Raw genomic sequence first — 20,247 nt, 5'->3', positions numbered from 1 at the left:
CACTAATTATGCAAATACTATACTGGTTATCTGTTTGTGTAAGTGATTGTGTTAGATGCTTTGCAGCAGCCAAATAGAGGCCACTGTACTGGAGGAAATAATATTTTTGAATTAAACAAAAGAAAATAATACAGATTCAGTGCACATGGGATAGTATACACATAGAACAATAACAAAAGAGCCAGTGGTACATCACACTAGGCAAAAAATATTTTACCACATGCAAATGTGTCTCAATAGCATTTGTGTTTGTCGTATTAGAAAGTAGTTTCACACACTGGTCAACATTTTGTTTTATTAATAAAACAAAATCCAGTAAAAAACATCAATATCAAATGTATTCAAAAAAAAGTATTTGCTTCTCTTTTGAAGAAAGCAAACATCACTTTTTTCATAATAATAAAAAGTCTTATGATCTTTATATGCTTTACAAACCGATTCTAAAATGTCATGACATTTGGAATAACATCTCTTTAAATATCATTTTTTGGGGATGTAACGTTAGTGAGAAACAAATGTGTCCGACTGGAGAGTCAGCTGGGTTTGAGAAAGATACATATCACTGGAGTAAATACTCACCTCTGCTCTGTCCCAACATAGTAAACCTGAATACATGGCCCCGCCCATAAATAACCTGACCAATCACGGAGCCTAAAGCACTTGAATTGTAAAATTGACCTTGACCTCAGCCAATAGCGTAGTACGTGGGCGTGGTCTATCCTAGTTCGGTTGCACCGGACATTGCCCATCAACTTTTGCTACCAGAAGAGCGTTGTGCAAAGCTAGTTAGCTAGCTACATAACATATCCATTTTCAAGCTAGTTTGTCGTCGTGTGAGGTGCGTTTCTGCCTTTTGTAATTCAGCTCGGGATTCGCAGTTGTCAACAAACCAACAAATTCCAGAAGTGACGAGGGGACTCCATTTTCGTACGCGGCAGCCCGGACTAGCCTGCAAGACGGCGGAAAGCTAGGTGGTTGTGTTGCTAGGCTAACTTTCCCTGCCAGAGCAAGCGGGCATCTTGCGATAAATTGTCTACCTGACGACACTTTCGTTGACTACAAAAGACTCCCAGGTATGTTTTTGAAAACCGAATTGCCAGTATGCATCACTGTGAATGCACATTGCTTCACAGTCCGGCAACTATCTGATGCAGGTCATGTAACGTTAGCTGCTAGTGCTCCTATAATGTTAGCTTCTCCACTCAGCTGATAACCCTGCATATCTTCCCAACAAGCCGACATGCTAAGCTAATGTGCTATGGAAGCTAATGTGCGCTCTGTCACATTCATAACTTTAACTCAGCGCTGTCGTTAACTGTTTATTATAAACAGCATATCGAATGCTAATAAACCCACATTGCATGACGGGGTTTGAAAGCCTACTTTAAACAAGTGAGCAAGTAACTAACGCTAATGTTGTGTCAGTTGCAGACTGGATCTGCTAAGATGCACTACTCTAAAGATGATTGAGGTTTGTTGTTGTTGTCACAGCGTTACTTTGACACTGTGATTGTAGCATGCTGATGGTGGGAGGCAATGGACGGATGCACTAGAATGAGTGTGAAGGAGCTGTGTGAGACCGATGACCTGGCCACCGGCTTGGTGCTGGACCCTCTGCTGGGCTTCAGCACCCACAAAATGAACATCAGGTAATCTGTCACTCAAGACATGTCACTTCAAACAACATCAGAGTTAACAGGCGATCACATCAGTATTTAAACAATTGGTTATTATTGCTGGGTTTGTACATCGGGACATTATTATTATTACAGCTTTTCTTTTTCTATTTATAGTTTAGTGGGCCATGTATGAGCATGTCATGACAACCAGACCCATCCTTAAGGGGTCTATACACATACGTTAAAATGTTCTTTATTTGGATGTGATAATGTGTGGAATCAACTAGCAGTGATCTACTGCCCTGTGTCTGTTGAAATGTCAGATCTGCAGTTCAACACAGTTCCTGCTCACTGTCAGCTCCATTTATGTTTAATGTAGGTGTGTTGGAAACAAGCTCACCTCAACAGTTTGAGTACACTGGGGCTGCAATTACCAATTATTTTCCTAATCGATTAATCTGTTGATACATTTTCAATTAATCCATAATTATTAAATCTGTTTAATGTAAAAAAAAAATAGCCGCCACAACTTCACAGAGCCAAACGTGACGTCGTCGGTTATTATTGTCAGACCAAAAGTCCAAATGTGCCAAAACTATTTAGTGTTGCAGCTCTTAAGTACACATACTGTAATAGCTTTTGAAACTTTAACATCAGGGTAAATAAACAAGATGCTCTCTGACCAATTGTTTGTTTTGATCATCTTGATTGATGCTTTCTGCTTCCAATGCGTTGTGGCTGCTGTCCACCTGCAAGTGTGATGTGACTGGAGGAAAGAAATCTACAATTTGATGATGATAATAGATTATTAGTCATTTGAAGCAATAAGAAGAATACGCACAGGCAGGTAGCTTATTAAAGTCCTGTGTCCTGCATTTGATTCATTCATTGATGTCAGGATTTAAAGAGAATTTCAACAAAAATATTATAAATGTATTTGAAGAAGATTACACACCATACCTTTTTAAATATAGTGAGAAATGAGAATCCTCAAATAGAATTAGGCTATTGTAGTGAGAATGATGTACAAACAGGAATGAATTGTTATCTCCACATTATCTTTCTGATTGTCATTTAGCCCGTAGTTACGTTTAACTTGTAACTGATATTGGTGTTTTTTTTGTGTTCTCCCAGTACATCAAGTAATAGAAATGTTAAATTAGCAACATTCACAAAAATGCAAATCATAGAGAACTTTGATTATTTAGTTATTTATTTAATCTTGTGTCTTCTTAGATCATACCAAAATCTGACAAATCTGAGCACAGCAATTGTTACATAGTGATGCAGTTTTTTGAAAGCTATATCTTAAATTTGAGATTAAAAATGTCGTCTTACACAAACACTCCTTAGACTAACACTGGCTGTGATTAGACTTTGTCCTGTGGCCATTTCTGCTCTTCTTATTTGCCACTTTCTGCTTTTCTGTCCTCTTTAGTCCCCCACCAGAGATCCGGCGTTGGGGTAACCTCAAAGAGACCCTGTTGCGCTTTCAGCGTACGCATGACTTCAATGCTACGTTTGAGGCGCTGACAGTGGGTGAACCGGCTGGTGACTACTTTCATGCTTTGGGAAGCCATCGACAGGAGCTGCTGAGACAACATGTAAGCTGATGTTTAGGCTTACAAATCAGTGTAGCTATAAAATGAGAAAAATGCATAAAAACATGGTGTGACATTTGTGCTTGGATGTCTCCCTCTTGTAGTATCTGTATTAGATTCATAGAAAGCTACCATTGATTCCTGAATGTTTCACTTGAGTGTGAGAACACAATCTAAACCATCTATGATGTCTGCAGGTGTATCGCTACCTCAGTGCCTTCCTGTTGGATAGTGGTATCAAGATAGAGTCCTGTGACAGATACTCCTCAGAGACCAACGGAGCAAAGATTACCTCCACGAGACAATGGTAATCACTCCTGCGTTGTATTTGTCAAGGCTGCATGTTGCTGCACAGCTGCTACATGTCCTGGACTGTGCCTTACTTCTAATTTGAAGCTATGTGACGCTTGAATTGTTGCTCCGTAGGTTTGCAGGAGAGCGGGTGGAGGTCCTGCTGGGCTGCATAGCAGAGCTGAGCCCCTCTGACGGCGCTGTGCTAAGGGCAGGAGTCAATGACTTCAGTGTGATGTATTCTACACGCAAACGCTGCACTCAGCTTTGGCTCGGGCCTGCAGCTTTCATTAACCACGGTGAGTTTGTTATCATTCACGACTCATTCTTTACGCGCACACACACACACACACACACACACACACACACACACACACACACACACACACACACACACACACACACACACACAATTTGTCTAGCTTTTTGGAGTGCTTGCCTTTGAGTTTCATCAGCAACATTTTCACCTGGCTGGATTTTTTTTTTTAAAGCACAGTCTGTGAACCAAATGGCAACAAAAACAAATACCAACATTTTAACCACAAGATTGAAATCTGCAATCAACCTCAAACTGATTGACAGGTCTTTTATTACATGTAGTCACACTACAAAACATTATCATTTGTTTTCTAACAATGTTTGATTTCAGACGTACTGTACTGAAAGGCCGATCACGATTCTTTCAGAAACTCACAAAATGCAGATTTTTTTCTTTCAGTTGTGTTTCCAAATACTGCAAATTGTATAGTCCAGATTACCTCATGTCATGTAAGCCGTGCATTCTCATTGGGAAAGATGAATTTGTTGTTCCTAGAACAAGTGCTTAGGAGCAGGATTAGCACTAGATTCTGAATGTATTCCCACTACACACTGCAGATTAAACATGAAATACTCCATCTTGTTATGTTATCTTCCATCTTTGACAACTTGTCTCTGTGAGTGTGATGCTCAATGCCTGTGTTTCATGAGCATCACTTCTCAACAGGGGCAACCTATATTATTTAGGGTGTTTTTGTTAAAAAAAATCTGCAAATTTCTTGTATTTCTCAAACTATGTCCAATTGATAACTTATTGAATTGAACAATTCAAGTTGTTTTAAATTCATGTCATAAATGAAATTAAAAAATCTCAAATTTGTGAATTTCTTTTTAGTTTTGAGTCTAACACGTCTCTATGTATTCAAGACTTGTGCAGTTCACCAATTTGCGTTCATCTTTCATTTTATGACAACAACAATGTTCCCTGCAGCAGCAGTAGCAACACGTATGTTTTGTTGTTGAAACCAAAACCAGATTTATCATGAACTACTTTTGCACCACAGAGAAAATGTGCATTAATCATCATAAATAACAATTATAAATAATCATAAATATGGTCACAAATCAAAAACAGCCCAGTGTGGCGCTGCAACAAATTCTTTAATAATCGATCGAATCAATTAGTCAACAACAATACGAGGACTAATCAATGATGATTAATCGTTTAAGCGTCACTTTGTTCCAGCTTCTAAAATTGGAACGTGTTTTGGTTTTCTTCATTTTCTATTGAAATTTTATGTTTTGGGGTTTTGTACTGTCGCATAAAACAATACATTTAGTTAATCAATCTTAGACTTCATTACAACAGATAGGCAGCTTGCTCTTCGCTGACCTCGTGTCAGGCCGTAGACTAGCTGAATTGTAATGTGTACGGAAGGTCCAGTGAAATGTGAGTTCATTCTTCCGTCCACTCAGAGGCCATTTTCCGGCAAGATCTTTTAATAATGTCTGAGAGTTAATCAGCTTAGCCTTTGAGCCTTTTCTAACTACTTCAGTGCAAGCCAGCTAATCAACAACATACTGAGTCCTTTATTCATTGCTGGGACTGATTTTAATAACTTTAAATCTTTTATTTCTGTGTTTTTCTCTTGTTGTCTGTTATTCTGGGATGAAGACTGCAGACCAAACTGCAAGGTAATCAGCTATATTTATTCATCACCTGCACTAAAGGGATTTGACAAATGCATATGATTGTTGTATAACTGTCAAAATCTAGTAACAACTATCACTGTGACACTATGCATAATAAAATAGTGTTCACAGAATTGCACTCTTTCTGTTTGTTAACTGCTCTGTGTTAATGTATCCCTTGGGCCACCCAACCTTTGTCTTTGTCTTTGACTGTTTGTTTTTTCTCCCCTTTTCACCCGCCCAGTTCGTCCCCGGGGAGAAGAATATTGCATGTGTTGAAGCGATTCGACCAATCTCACCTGGGGAGGAGATCACATGTTACTATGGCGCCAGCTTTTTTGGGGAAGGCAATGAAATGTGTGAATGCTGCACCTGTGAGAGGTGTGTCCATCATTTGTTCTGACATTGTCTTTACAGTAGCTTGGTTGTGCTCAAAACTCAAGACTTTGTTTATCATATATATATATATATATCTATATATATAAATAACAAAATTTGCAACTGTTTTAACCGAAATTCCCTTTTGTAATTTTAACTGTTGTTTAGGAACGGAGAGGGTCACTTCAAACACAAGGGGAAGCAGCCTGAATGTGAAGAAACAAAGGACCCTGTGGGGCAGAAGTACCGCCTGAGAGAGAGATGTCTTCGTCATCACAGAGAGAAGAGGCCGATAATACAAGGAATACACTCAGGTATCTTTAAAGGTAACTACTGTAGGATTTTCTCTAAAATGTGATTTCTCAAATCAGTCAAAGAAGTAACTACACATTTCTTACAAATTAACTATTTTATGTACTGTTAAAATTAAATTAACAAACAAATATCAAAGTCAGCTAATTCAAACAGATGTGACTCAAAACCAACTAACAGGAATATTAACTGTACAATGCAAGTATACAGTAGTAATGTCGAGAATAACAGTTTGTAATTCTAAAAGCTCGACAGTCTGCTCATCTCTTTGGTGGTTGTTGAATGCACCATCAAATTCAAAGCCTTAAGAACACTGGTCATTCATTGAGGTCCACTCAGCTCAACATTTGAACACACCTGGCTGGAATTCCAGTTTTTATATCTATTCATCAAAATGAGGACAACAAACTATCTGTTGAATATATCTATGTAAAAGTCAGATTTGTAGACATCTTATGTCTCAACAGTCCTGCTTAATGAAACCTGTTTTTAGATCTAAGAATAGTTACTGTGATTTAGGAATTGTTTGAACAAATACCTTCTTTTTTTTTTTTCTTTTTTTTTCCCCCACAAATGTCACCTGACAGATTTCTATGGTGATGGTGTGCAAACATTTTATATGGCAGCTTTATTAATCTTGTAACTCAAAGTTTTCACATACTAAAATTGCAATGCCATGATCATAGTATTATTGCAAAGAAAGGGTTCTTTATGTGTCGGACATGATGGAATTCATGTTGAAAGTCATCAAAGTGACCTTTTAACTGATGTGAAACTTTCATTATCTGCTGCTAAGAAAGTCATTTAAGTCCACCAGACATCTGTGCTGTGTTACACCTCAAACGAGATCAGGCTAATGCAGTCAGTTCGATGTTAAGTGAGGGATGATGCCCGACAAGGTGTCTATTATCAGGAATCAATGGACAACATGTGCGTTAGACCGTTGCCTCCATGTAGCACATTAATTCCTAATAATGGACACCGGGAAGCGCAATATCCCATGAATATCATAGTAACTTGCCAAAGAAAAAAAATGAGGACCATTAATCTGTATTTTAATGCCTTTTGCAACCAAAATCTGTTTTTCATTCACTCTGTTTCCCTGTTAATCATGATGGTTTGCTAATCCCTGGAACAATGATTACCATCCCATAAGATTCTTATGCAATGGAAACATTGATTACTGATCCAGTAAATAGGACGGACCTTAGATACGACTTTGCAGCAGGAGATATTTCTAGTCCTCTCAGCACATAGAACCATTTAAAGCTAACGTTGTGCTCGATAACATTGCGTACGGTTGACAAACAGTAAATACAATTTGACAGTAACTGTTGTGTTTAACAACACATGAAGCTAGCTATCTGGCCATGTCATTGTCCCCAAGTGAATATCAATATTTTCACGAAATCTTAATTGGCATTGCAAGGAAGATTTAAAGTCAATATCATTGTATATGATGCACGGTTGACTTTTTACAGTCTGTTTAACAGCAAGACTGGCTAGCTATCCAGCCATATCATTGTCCCCCAATCAATATTTCCATGAACCAATGAGAGGCCTTCTGTCAGCCTGAAGTAGCGAATGGGATTTTAGAGACGTTAGCTTATGTGTGTCAGTAAGTTCAAAGAGGAAATGTTCGTGAAGCTTGTGTGCAACAGTCGCCACCCTGTGGTGTTGAGATGACGAGGCACCAAAAGGACTCTTGTTAAGGTCTCAATGTTAATAATCCTGAAGAAGCACTTCTGTTTTCATTAGTTGAAGGAATACTTCATCCAAAAATAATAGTTTATTAAATACTCACCCCGTGTTACCTTGAATTCTTGAAACTTTGCTTTTCTCGCATGCTCAGGAAGCAAGGGTGAAAAAAAACTAAGAAAAGTGATGAATTGGAGTAAAAGGGGGCATCGTTTAACAAAAGCAACTATATCAAAACATCTATTTACAAACTCTCACACAACTCTTGCAGTCTAATCCAAGTTTCATTGATCCAGTCGTATGCTTACTACTTCCCAAACACATGCATTTTAGCTAAAACCTTACCAATCATAAACGGTAACAATTTAAACACACAACTAGTTTAAAACTCTAATAGATTCTGTTTATTTACATTTTACATTTTACAATACATTTTGTATTCAAGATATATGTATATATGTATGATATAGTTTTGATTAGATTTCAAGCGATCGTCTATCGAGGAGCAATTTCGCGGATCTTTTCAAGCATGAGAGCTGGACATTTTATTTACAAGAAGCAGCATTTCCTCTGCTACAAACTGCACCTACTGTAAGTTTGCAAGGAGTTGTGATGCCACTTTTGATATGGATCAATAATGGAAAGTTTCTGTTCCGTTTTCTTTTTTTTATTGAACTCTCATTAAGTGTCCCTATGCTCTTATTTCCCTGCTACATAAAGTATAGTAGACCTGCACTGTTCACTGTTGCTGTGATGTGTTTTGGGCCAATAGACACGATTGGTTGCTTCCTGGTAAAGAGAGAATATGTTAAAACGGACTCAATATAATTCAGTTGGTGTCGTCTTTGTTCACCCTGAACACTCCCACACCTTTCCAAGCACCTCATGCTTTGTCAGTACCACAGGCTGTCTTTCCATCCGCTGTGCAGTCAATGTCTTACGAGATAGAAAACTAATGATAGCGGTTTAATTAATTGGTCACTTAAATCACAATGTTCCTCCACAGTCATATCTTTGCAGGGGTTCTGTCATAAAAATCATATCCATGGCTAGGTATTTATTTGTGTATTAGTTTTTGCTAACTTTATTCATTAGTAATGTCAGTGTTTTCATAGACAGGATTTTAATGCACTGCTTATGTTGAACAAACATACACATTAGCAAAAGAGATGCTTTAAGTTCACCTGCTTCTTCTTTGTTGTCTTTCATTCATAGCCATCCCCTCAAGGAATTCCTTCACCCAGCAGATGAGGAGAAATGCCTTAAAGAACAAAAAATTTTGTGAAACAAAGAAGTGGAGACGAGAGAAGCACAGGCGATCAGGAAAGAACCCATTGAAATTCTCCACAGTCCAACTGTATCAGACACTTCTGTCCCAATTTACTCTGAGGGACCTCCGAATCCGAGTACGCCGCCACTCAGTGGATTTCTTACTCAAGTGTAAGGATCCAAAAAGCAAAGAAAGGGCTTTGCTTCAACAACTGGAAGAAGAGAATCCAAAAGACAACGGGCTGAGTGAACTGAATTCCACTGGTGAAGAAAATAACGGCAGTGAGGTCAACTTGAAGCCTTTCTCCCTAAATTCCTCCATGTCCGCCCACCAGAAAAGTGGACCTGCAGCCAGCAGCGCAGGCCTCGATGGGAAATCGGTTAAAGTGGTGGATAGGCGGGTAGTTCCCAAGAGGCACTCTTCAAGAACAAGAAGCATGGTTGAAACCACGCTCACGCATCAAACAGGGTCCAGTAACGCAGCCAACACTACAACTGTTTGTCACCCTGTTGGAGATGACAAAACCTGCAGTGCAATAAAACAAGACAAGATGGAAAAAGCAATCGCAGAGAGTCAAAGCAACAAGTCCAGCAGCATTGAATCCTGCATCATCGACAAGGCTCGAAACCCAACACCTGTGCCAACGGAGCCCAGGATCACCAGAGCTTCATCCATGTTAGATTTCACAGATGGAACGAAGAAAGCCAGAGACAATCCTCTGGTATCACTGAAGCAATACCTTACAGTCAGCCTAACGAGGTTATCGGTGTCGAGTTTAGAAGCAGAAAAGATCTCTCAAGACCAGGAAGGGAGAGTGGAGTTAAGAGGAAGGGCCAGGCAGAGCCGGTGTACCGGACCACCACCTCTGATGGTGAAGTCAGAAAGAAGAGTGTCCAGATCTCAGCAGAGGCAGGAAGTAAGTTCAGATATCTGCACAGCTGAAGGTAACAGAGGGGTGAGGGAAATGTTTTTCAAGGCCATCGATAAAGTAAATGTAGGGCAGCTACAAGCAAGTGACTCTGTAGGTGATTTATCCCCCAGAGAGAAAGGGGGGAATGATAAGGTTATTGAAATACAAACCGTGTCAGAAGAAAAAGATGAAATACAGAAGGAGCAGCAGGACATTGTAAAAAGTGAGATTGAAGAGCAGAAAGAAAGGAAAAATGCTGCATCTGCAATTGTGGAATGTAAAAATAACAAGGCCATGGAGGAAGTTAAAAAGTCAGAATGTAAAATAGCGCCCAGTGAAAAAACTAGAGGACAAAATAACCCACAGTGTGTTAAAAATAACATTGAGGAGGGAGTTGTTAAATTAGAACAAATGGCTAGGAGTGTGAGTAAACGGCCAGTAAGTAGGCACGAAGAAGACTTCGTCATAAAGCAGGCTAAAGTTTTGCTGTCTGATATTTTAAGAAAAGATAAATCCTTAATAGATAAAGGATTACACGCAGATATTGTAGGAAGAGTGTTTTCTACCTCGGCCTCTAAAAAAATGGAAAGTGCTGAGGAGGAAGAGGAACCGGCTGAACTAAATGGAGGAAGGTACCATTGTTTAGTGCCGAGGAGGATTATGAGCCGGCGAAAGATGAGGCCGCGAGCAGCGAAAACAAAAGCTAAGCAAAGCACCAAGCGACACTTGAGCAAAGACGTTCCAGCTACAGTGAAGACTGAGTTGAGTGAGTACAGTTTGCAGCTTCAGTCACCACAGGGGCATAATGAGCCACCGGCCAGCCGCCTAACCCCACTACCTCATAGGCCCCTCATTTCAACAAAAGCTATGACTAATCTGTTTCCAGATACCAATCCACAGGCACACATACAGTCCAACATACCTCTGAAAAAACGTACATTTCGAAGTTCTGTGGAAATAGACCCTGAACAAGGTTTGACTTCTGCTTCAGATCAAGCTTCCAAAGAAGCCGCTGACCTAAATTCATCCGCAGAGCTGAGTCAGGGAGCTACCACGTGTTCAGGGGAGAGTTGCAAAGGGAAAAGACATATTAAACGCAGGAAAAGGACAACAGAAGTCCAGAGGTTAAACCCCCAGAAGATTACAAAACAAAACTCCTTAAAGCGAGTGCTACGGTCCCGAGCTAATGAAGTTCAGCGAAGCCATTTACTGAGGAAAGTTCAAAAGTGTAAAATAGAGAGGCAAGATGAGGATGACATCGATAAAGACCAGGCACCAGAGAGTGATAAGCTTGCAGAGGACAAACAAGGTCTTGCTCAAATCCAAAAGCACCATGAAAAAAATCCAGCTCTGAATAGATGTCAGAAGAAAGATGAGCTGGAAACGTTAAGCCAGCAAAGTAGTTTGGGGGAGACAAAGCCAGGCATCGATTTCAAGATTCGGTTCAAGAGGAGGAGAGGGAGAGTATGGGAGATGCAAGGAGCAGGATTGGAAAATATGGCATTAAAAACAGAAATGGGAGAGGAGCTGGTGACGTGCGACCCTTTTAAAGCTATTATGGATTCCGTATCAGTTCTAAACATGGAGATGGAGGCCGCTCAGGCACACGTGCATGCTAGTAAGAAGTCAAAGAGCAGATTGCATCATTTGAAAAAGAGAGGTCAGAGGCTGAGTGAAAGGAAAACCACAAATGCACCCTCAGATGTTAAATTAGAAAAAGACCATAAAAATGTGTGTGGACCCAGTGGAGCGGCCAACGACGAAGTAGAAATGAAAGAGAAGCTCGATAAGGAACTCCTAGACGGAGTCGAGCTGCTGCCAGAAAAAAATGAGAGTTGTAAAACTGACAGTGATATGTCAGGTGTAAGGAAAGAAACAAAAATTGAAGATCGTTTTGTAAAGAATTGCTGCTTGTTCGGAACTGGGTCACAGCAGAAACTAGAGCCTGAATTGGATTCAAATGGTCTTCCGTTACCAGTAATTAAACTACGCAGAAAGACAGAGGATATTTGGGAGGTGGACAGCAAAGAGGGGCTTATACAGACTGAACTCAAAGTAGAGCCCAATGTTAAGAAAGAGGTGAAGGGATACAATTTAGGGAAACAAAAGAAAGGATGTCTTGATATTAGCAAGCTCAAAGAAGAGTTCCCGTCGCAGAGACTGAACAGCAACACGGCCCTTCTGAAAACAGAAACGCCTCCATTTTCCTTGTCTCTCTCACCGCTGTCTCTGTCTTCCCCCCTCAATGACAATAAAAGCGAAGTGATATCCTCGGTCGCAGATGCAATCACTGAAAGGCCAGAGATGAACAGTGGAGGAAGGAAACAGAGGTACAAAATGGAGCGACCACGGAAGTGTGGTCCTCTTGAAACACCCACCACCTGTCTGAGTCACACTCTCCAACAAATTGACAACAGTCTCTCCAGGCTCTCCGAGGGCCTGTGTTCATCTCAGACTTTGGAAAAGCCAGCAGCATGTTCCAGTGCTTCTAATTCTGTCATCCAGCCCCCGTCCCAGTCTCCTCCATTCACAACTGCAGATAACATGCTTTCCGGCGAGCCCAACTTCACAAACTGCTGTGATGATATTCTGGACTTCCAGTGTCTCAACTTTGAGGGGTATTATCAACCACAGAACATCCTTCCGTCTTCCCCCTCTGATCTGTGTTCACTTGATGCACCAACGGATCCTTTCAGCAGTCCCCTCTCTCACAGCCCGTCTGATACGTGGACAACCGAGACGCCGTACCTTGGCCCTCCCAGTCCAGGGAATAACTTTACCAGTGAGGATCTGCAGTTCTTTCCAGGTCTAATTTCTTCCAAAAGTGACTCTGTTCCTGTGGAATGTGAAGCGAAGGATACCTCCAAAGACAGAATGCAATCCAACCCTTTCAGTTTTTCAGCTCTTGGCAACTCTGACTTCACTGCTAAGGATCGAATTTTAAGTAAAAATCCAGGAATGAGGCTTTCCAGAGAAGACCTCAGAACTCAGTCCTATCCTGTAGTCAGCAAGCCTCGGGTGTTCGGTGCAACACAGTCCTCTGTTACATCTCACACTCCTGTTACTTTCACCCAAGCCTCCATCAACGCCCGGGCGAGCACCAGTCAATCAAAAGTCCAGTCGAACCTTAGAACCCAGGGCCCCTTCCATCGTACCATTCCTAGTAAATCCCAGTCTTTTTCAACTATTCAGCCAAACTCAGTCAAAGGAATGCCCCAGAGTTGCTCGACTAAATCCGTCCCGCCACCCCAAATGTCTAACAAATTCCTCCCTCCTCAACTCTTCACTGTGAAAAATCCCAATCCTCCTGACAATCCATTCAAATTCCATGAGAAAACCTCCACAGTTATTCACAGGGTGCTTAAGTATCAGGGGGGGACCCCAACTCAGAACTTGTACAGTGCACCTTGTAAAGATGCCATGGCTGCTGGCAGCCCGATCATCGCGTCCAGAACACTTGGTGCAAAATCAGGTGCTATTGAGAGGAACCCGCAGAGTCAGAAACTAGGTGTCAGTACAGACTGTCACCACAAAGACAATGTTTCTGTTCAAGGGTTTGGAAAAGATGTCAGCCATCTTGGTTCATCCAGCAACCTCAGCAGGTCCAACCCTCATTTCAACAAACCCATCCCTTCTTTCCCTCAGTCTTTTATTAAAAGTAGGATGTCATCTGACAAACATGAAAGTGGTGAAACCAACATGACATACAAAAACCTTTCAGCGCTGCCGAGACCTTTCTTCTTCCCTAGCAAAGTGTCTGATGGTTATTCATCGCCACACGACAGGAAATCCACTCCGTCGACTTCAGACAAGCACCAGCCATGTTACACTCAGCAAGACCCTTTTGATTTTAGCTTCGGCTCATCTCTTTCTCCCATGCCTCAGCACAACAACCCTCAAGTGGCCCACAGTACACCTTCTGGTACGCCAGCACCAGCAAACAAGACTCAGTCCTCAAGCTCCTCAGCATCCTTCCCTTATGGCTGTCAAGGTCCTCCTTACGTACTGAACTTCAGTGGGGACCATTCATTGACCCTGGGTCTAAGGGATGGGGTCGAGGGTTACCCAGGATTAGGCTCGACAAACTACACCTATCATTGTCTGATGGAACCTTCAGGCACCCAGGGGCGACTGGTCCTCGAGCCCTGTGGACTGCAGTCGTCCAACCCAGCGTCTTTTTCCTTGGGTGGATTTTCAGGGCTCCGAGGTCAAGACGAACACTGCAGGAAGGACATGCAGCAACAGTGCCAGCCTGGGGAACACCAAGGCCCGTCACACTATGGACCTGTTCCGTCGTCTCACTCCATGGGTTCCACAAAACCCAAGAGAGTGAGGTTAGTGGTGACAGATGGCACAGTAGACTTAGATCTCCAGTACTCGGATTGATTCACGCCCCCCTGGTGTCACTGGATCCCAGAAAACGTTTGGATGGAGGGATTATACACTATCAGCTACAATATGTTTTTGTAAACACTGTAATTCATAGTCTACCAGTTATTAAAGCCCGCTGACTGATTTCTAAATAATTTTTTTGATGGACTGTTAATGTATGAATGGCTTGTACAGAGTTGTATGTAAAGCGGGTGTATTAGCGTGTTTTAACTACTGTATGATTTTTAAAAGAAATTAAATATTCACTACAATTTGCTGAGAATACCAAATTATTATTAATGAAAACAAAGCATTAAATATATTTGTGACTAGGAGTTTGAACTTACTGGCCCTGTAAGCCCTCTTACTGTACTGTAACATAGCTGTATGACTTTTTCTATACCACGTATGGCAGTGGAGACAGGAGCACCATCATCGGTTGTTGGTACTTGGTTTGGTTGGATTTGAAAAGGCAGCTTTGTGCCTCGTTCTTTAATATGTTCTTGTGACTTTTTGAAGCACTTGTTGAAACAGATCACCCCCGTTTTTATACTCACAGTTAGATCTTTTCTCACTTTGTGTGTGTGTGTGTGTGTGTGTGTGTGTGTGTGTGTGTGTGTGTGTGTGTGTGTGTGTGTGTGTGTGTGTGTGTGTGTGTGTGTGTGTGTGTGTGTGTGTGTGTGTGTGTGTGTGTGTGTGTGCAGGAAAGTCTTGAGGGATCAAAGTAAAGTGTGTTGTCGTACTGTGACTGTTGCTCTGCCAGATTTTTTGTAAGATCATTAGTCATTGGTGCATCAATGAAAGGCTTGTGCATGGACAGTGTACAGTGACATGATTTCCTGTCCTGAAACGATATATGTATCTTCTAGGACAACTCTACTAGGTGAAGACATGAACTGCAGCTTTTAACAGCAGCTCCTTTTTGAGTACTTATGTGGATGAGTGAGTGGGAGAAACTACAGCATGTGTTTTTTCAGGCCAGTTGTGCTCAATGAATTGAGGTATTGTACAATGTCTTTTTAATGGGAGTTCCCCTGGTTGGAAACATTTAGATATTACTCAAGAAATCTGACAATCTTCTTACAGAGTAACTCACTTTTGTCCTTTTTTATTTGGTCTTTTTTTCAAAGGAGTTAATTGTTATTATTATACATAAAGAACAGAAGTATAAGTTACGCATCACCTGCAATAGTTCCTGTTGTTTTGTTGTCTCTGATGGCGCTACACATTGATAGATGTTTATATTGTAAGCAGAGTTATTCGCTGTAGATTGTGGAAGTCACATGAGCGGTCCCCTCATGTCACGACGTTCTGTATGTTGAACCCTTTTGACATCAGTTGGCAGGAGTGTTCCGTGTGACTGCACAGCCTTTCATTACCATCATGTTCCGACTTGATAAGGAAAGGCCAATTATTTATTTTAATATCCTCATCCTTGAAATGGTGCTTTAATGTAATTTATATTTCACATTGATTGTTCAAACTATTAAATGTTTTTTATTCTTATTTAATGGGACAAAATACTGAACTGAATATTTACATTGAGTATTTAATTTCACAGCCTTTGACATCTTATCCAATGTTTCAGTTGTTACAGGTATAACTTTCTCTGTCTCTTTTCTAATTGGCAGTTAGTTTGCTGAAAGTCTGCTGTAGAAATGTACAAATGTAGCCTATATCATTAAAGACACTTAATTCTTTTTTTGTATTTTGTGTCATTGACTCTTATTAATACTTCATTTCAAGAGACCACAAAATGGGATTTTTTTTTACATTACATTATGTCTGCAATTTTGCAATATTATACAGCTTGTTGATTTGATTGATCATCCATGTAATCATTTATTCGATTAGTGAAGATTCCATTACGTCTCCTACCTTTAGAGGCTGGACCATAATATGTCATTCCTACATCTGTCCAGATCTAGACATCTCTTTCAATAGTATTTAACTGTGTCCCTCATAATCAAACAAAGTACTATATCATATTTGTATTCCAAATAGGGCTTCACTTAATGATTATTTTCATTATTCATTAAGATGATTATTTTCTTGATTCATCTATTAACCTTTTGGTCTATAAAATATCACAAAATGCTAAAATGTGCCATATTTCCGAAAGCCCAAGGCAGCATCTTCAAATTACTTGTTTTGTCTAAAATCCCAAATATAATCAATTTACTGTTGAATAAGGCGAAGAAAATGTAAATTTATGAAACTATGAAATAGCAGTGGTGGAAAGTAACTAAATACATTTATGCAAGTACTGTGCTTAGTTACATTTTTGGTATTTAACTTGGATAATTTAATTTACTTCCACTCTTCATTTATCTGACAGCTTCAGTTTATATTTCATTCATCAGTATAATCAAATATTATATATATGATTCTGCATAATGAGTACTTTGAGGCTTTTGCATGTAACAGAGTATTTCTACACTGGTACTGCTACTGTCGCCACTATTAAATACAATAATATAACTTGTTTATTTAATAAAGTGTCAATCCTTGAGCCACATTAGTTAAGTAAAATTCATAGGTCAGTTCATTTGAATATTAAGAATTCCCAAGAAAGATGAGTTATGGGCTTTTTAATGTTTATTCTCATGTATTCATCTGGTTGATGTCAAAGGTCGGGACGAGTGCTCCTCCTCCTGGTTTAGTGCTCCTGCCGTTACCTCCTTCCTCTCTTCCTTTACTTTCATTCTACACAACCAGCGTTTGTGTTCTTCCCCTCGAATCCTCTCCTGCAGCACATGACCCACTTCTGCTTTTCTTTGCAGCTCTTACTAGAAGCCGAGCAGTTAGTTCTGATGCCAAGTATAACAGTTTTCTCATAATGAGGACGGAGAGAGAGGGAGAGATTATCTCTTTTAGTAGTCAGGGAGAGGGCGTCCTGGAGATAGTACAGTTTAAAAGGACTGAAATAATAAGGAATAAAAGAGCACACAGGTTTATTCTGATTAGATTTATGTGACCGTTAATCAAACATTGATTCTACTTCGGTTGCTGCAATCATAAAAACACGACTTCTTCAGGTTTATTTCTTTTTAAGCAGTGGTAGAAGAGACACCGAGTGCTGGATGTGCAGTAAAAGGTCCCCTGTGACTGATAACTTATATTTTATATAATTAAATTGTTTTGGAAGAAATAGGTCTTCAAGTATTGTTGAAAGCATGGCTGTTAAAAGATCCTCCGAGCCAACACAACCCTTTAAAAGTGACTGTGAACCATGATTGTTGTGGGTTGCTCAGCACCACATCAGCCCTGACTCCTCTAGATGAGGTTTAGAAGATGCTGGTTGTGGTTGCTATGGAATCTGCTAAAGAGAGAGTGGAGAAGTATCTATGGGATGTGGAGAGAATTATGACCCATTGCTCAGTAGAATCCCCTGGATGGGCCCTTGTTAGCACCTTCAGGTGGAAAGGGTTCTGAATTGATCCTCTGGTGGGGGGTTCTGGGTATACTATCAAACCACAGAAGGGCTCTCTGTAAAACCTTTCACGGATGTCTCTAGATTCAACCCTTTATGTTGGTTTCTAGGTAACAAAAAAAGGTTCACCTATGGGGCAAGCCAAAGAATCCTAATCCTGATACTGTTATTAAAATGACACCATCAGAGACGTTCATAGGGGAAGTGTCACAAGCTGAAAAGGTTGGAAACCACTGGGTTCACCTTTGAGATAAGAAAAGATTCACTTTATTGTCCTGTTGGGAAAAGAATCACAGAGACTTCATCTCCAGACATACTCACAATATTTCATACATTTCAATTCATGAAAGAAGCCGAATGTGTTGTATTTGATGATCTCATGTGTTGTCTTTCAGTAAAGTCTTTGTAATGTAGTTAGTAACAGCTGTCAAATAAATGTACCGTCCACCACTGCTTTAGACCGTGTCTACTCCATGCAGCGTTGCTTTGTACAAAATACAGTAGATTTCCATTTTGTGCCACTTGAAATATTTCCCAACCATTTTAACCCTGCTAGTTTCCCACCTTTTTGATTATTCATTATCGAGTGTCCTGTCTTGCTCCTCGTCTTGTGTACATCACGATTCCATTAAACCATAACTGTACGCATGTAGCCACATCACTTCAACACGTTCAGGACTCCGGGATCATAATCTGCCATATGAGCGTTGCACGGTAGCTGTAGCCCTGTGAAATGGCTGACGTGCTGCTGCTGCTGCTGCTGTTGAGTGCTTGGACCACCATCAGCAGTACAGCAGCCATCCTTGTGGCGAAGGCGCAAGGAGACACAAACAGACTGCAACCTTGAAAAACAAGCTTAGGCTGGGAGGAGAGAGGAAACACGTTGGGAGGAGAGAAAGGTGTACATTATTTCCCATGTGACAGATGGCAGACGCTCCAAATGACTGGCTACTGGCTGAGGTGTCAGTGCATTAGTGTAAATTATGACTGTAACAAAACCCTGTGTGTCTTGACAGAGGGGGCTGAATAAATATGTCAACTGCACAAGCAGGGATATTGCTCTTATGATTATTATGGCAATCTTTCTTTATTAAGTCTGACTGTCTGCTATTAAGGCGACTCCCCCGTCTCCTTGTATAAACCGCAGTTGCTTGTGTGGTTTTGATGAAGCCCGGCAATGCTTTTTAGCTTACTGCAACTGTTTGCTTACTCTCATCTGATTAATACTGTGGGTCCTGCATGAGCCTGATGAACAAAACCTGTTAAACACAACCTCCGCTTCACACAGACTCAATCAGTCAGAGGAGCGGTGCTGGCAGATGCAGGCCGACTAATCAATGCAAACCCAATTTAAAGAACCCAGTTGGTATAATACTTTTGATACTGTGTGAGAAAGTTACCTCCGCATGAGTCATTGGCTGAATGAAGAGGTGGACAGCCCCCGCTGTGTGAGGTTTAATCTAATTCACGTCAGTTTCTAAATGCCCATCTCGGAGCTGATGGATGTAATGTTAATGAGAGACAATAAAGTGACGGATGGTAATATAACTATAATTATTAATACCACTCTCCGGAGCGGAGATGTCAGGGTTTGCCTGTCAATGTGACCTTTAAGTGGTAGCACAGACTGGCACGCCACACCGGAGATGTGACGCCATGACATGGCTTTTGCTTCACTCATGTTAATCGTGTGAAACATGCAGCCACCATGGTATTCGTTAGCAAGGTTGTATTAATCCAGGTGCAGATGAAAGCAGATGTTATCTAGAGCTGCAACGATTAGTCAATGAATCAATTATTCGATTGACGGATAATTCATTTTTAATCCATTAACCGCTCCAGTGATTTTTCAAGCAAAAATTGAAAAACACCCAGCTTCTTGATTGTGATAGTGCTGCTGTGTTTCTTTGTTCTACTATTTGGTGAATTGAATGTGTTTATGGATAAAGTAATACTTTTGATGACACCACCTTGGGCTCTTGGACACAGTTTTTTAATGGTTCATTGACTAAATAATGAGTTGATTAATCAAGAACAAAATCAATACAAATAAACAGCTGCAGCCCTGAATTATAAGTATTACAAGCTTGTGCAAGTTTATTGGAATCAATGGCAAAATTTCAACCCATCATGGTCTTTGTCAGGAAAATGGAAAACACACTACGACAAATGGTGCAAAAACACATAACACAGCACCATAGCATGAGATCTAGTAGATCCCCAACTATAGCAATAGTCCTTCTTGAGAAGAGAGAAAAATCCCACAACAGAAAAAATGTAACTACTATATCACAGTTAAAGGATGACCTGCAAGATCAAATAGACCAGCGTAATTCTGGAAATTGTTCAGCAGAATATACATCAAATAAGGCAGGATTTATAAGACACGTTTATCAAAATACACACTGTGACAG

The 20,247-nt window shown here is 40.5% G+C and overlaps 1 protein-coding gene across 2 annotated transcripts; it reads left to right on the top strand.

The window, feature by feature from the left end:
• The first annotated feature begins 772 nt into the window (after positions 1–772).
• On the top strand, positions 773–16,100 carry kmt5c (lysine methyltransferase 5C). Of its 2 annotated transcripts, none has more exons than XM_068727962.1 (9): positions 773–1,073; positions 1,517–1,649; positions 3,058–3,223; positions 3,418–3,527; positions 3,647–3,810; positions 5,445–5,464; positions 5,706–5,842; positions 6,008–6,153; positions 9,065–16,100. In XM_068727962.1, exons 2-9 carry the CDS (start codon positions 1,537–1,539, stop codon positions 14,413–14,415), a joined length of 6,207 nt encoding a protein of 2,068 aa, XP_068584063.1. In that variant the 5' UTR covers positions 773–1,073; positions 1,517–1,536; the 3' UTR covers positions 14,416–16,100. The 2 variants fall into 2 exon arrangements, with proteins under 2 accessions (XP_068584063.1, XP_068584062.1); XM_068727961.1 differs by having other exon boundaries at positions 6,008–6,165.
• Positions 16,101–20,247: the final 4,147 nt, after the last annotated feature.

Source organism: Cebidichthys violaceus, unplaced genomic scaffold (genome assembly GCF_023349555.1).
Source record: "Cebidichthys violaceus isolate CVI_PGR_0920_01 unplaced genomic scaffold, fCebVio1.0.p SCAF_40, whole genome shotgun sequence".
In the NCBI taxonomy this organism is placed as follows: domain Eukaryota; kingdom Metazoa; phylum Chordata; class Actinopteri; order Perciformes; family Stichaeidae; genus Cebidichthys; species Cebidichthys violaceus.
Note: the sequence above shows the minus strand (reverse complement) of the source record. Positions and strands in the feature narration are given on the sequence as shown.

What these genes read in the sequence shown, in the direction of transcription:
- kmt5c (XM_068727961.1), top strand. Translation starts at nt 1,537, where the DNA reads ATGGACGGATGCACTAGAATGAGTGTGAAGGAGCTGTGTGAGACCGAT. An exon ending in ATTACCTCCACGAGACAATG is followed by an intron (nt 3,528 to 3,646) that starts GTAATCACTCCT and finishes GTTGCTCCGTAG; the next exon opens with GTTTGCAGGAGAGCGGGTGG. An exon ending in ACACTCAGGTATCTTTAAAG is followed by an intron (nt 6,166 to 9,064) that starts GTAACTACTGTA and finishes TTTCATTCATAG; the next exon opens with CCATCCCCTCAAGGAATTCC.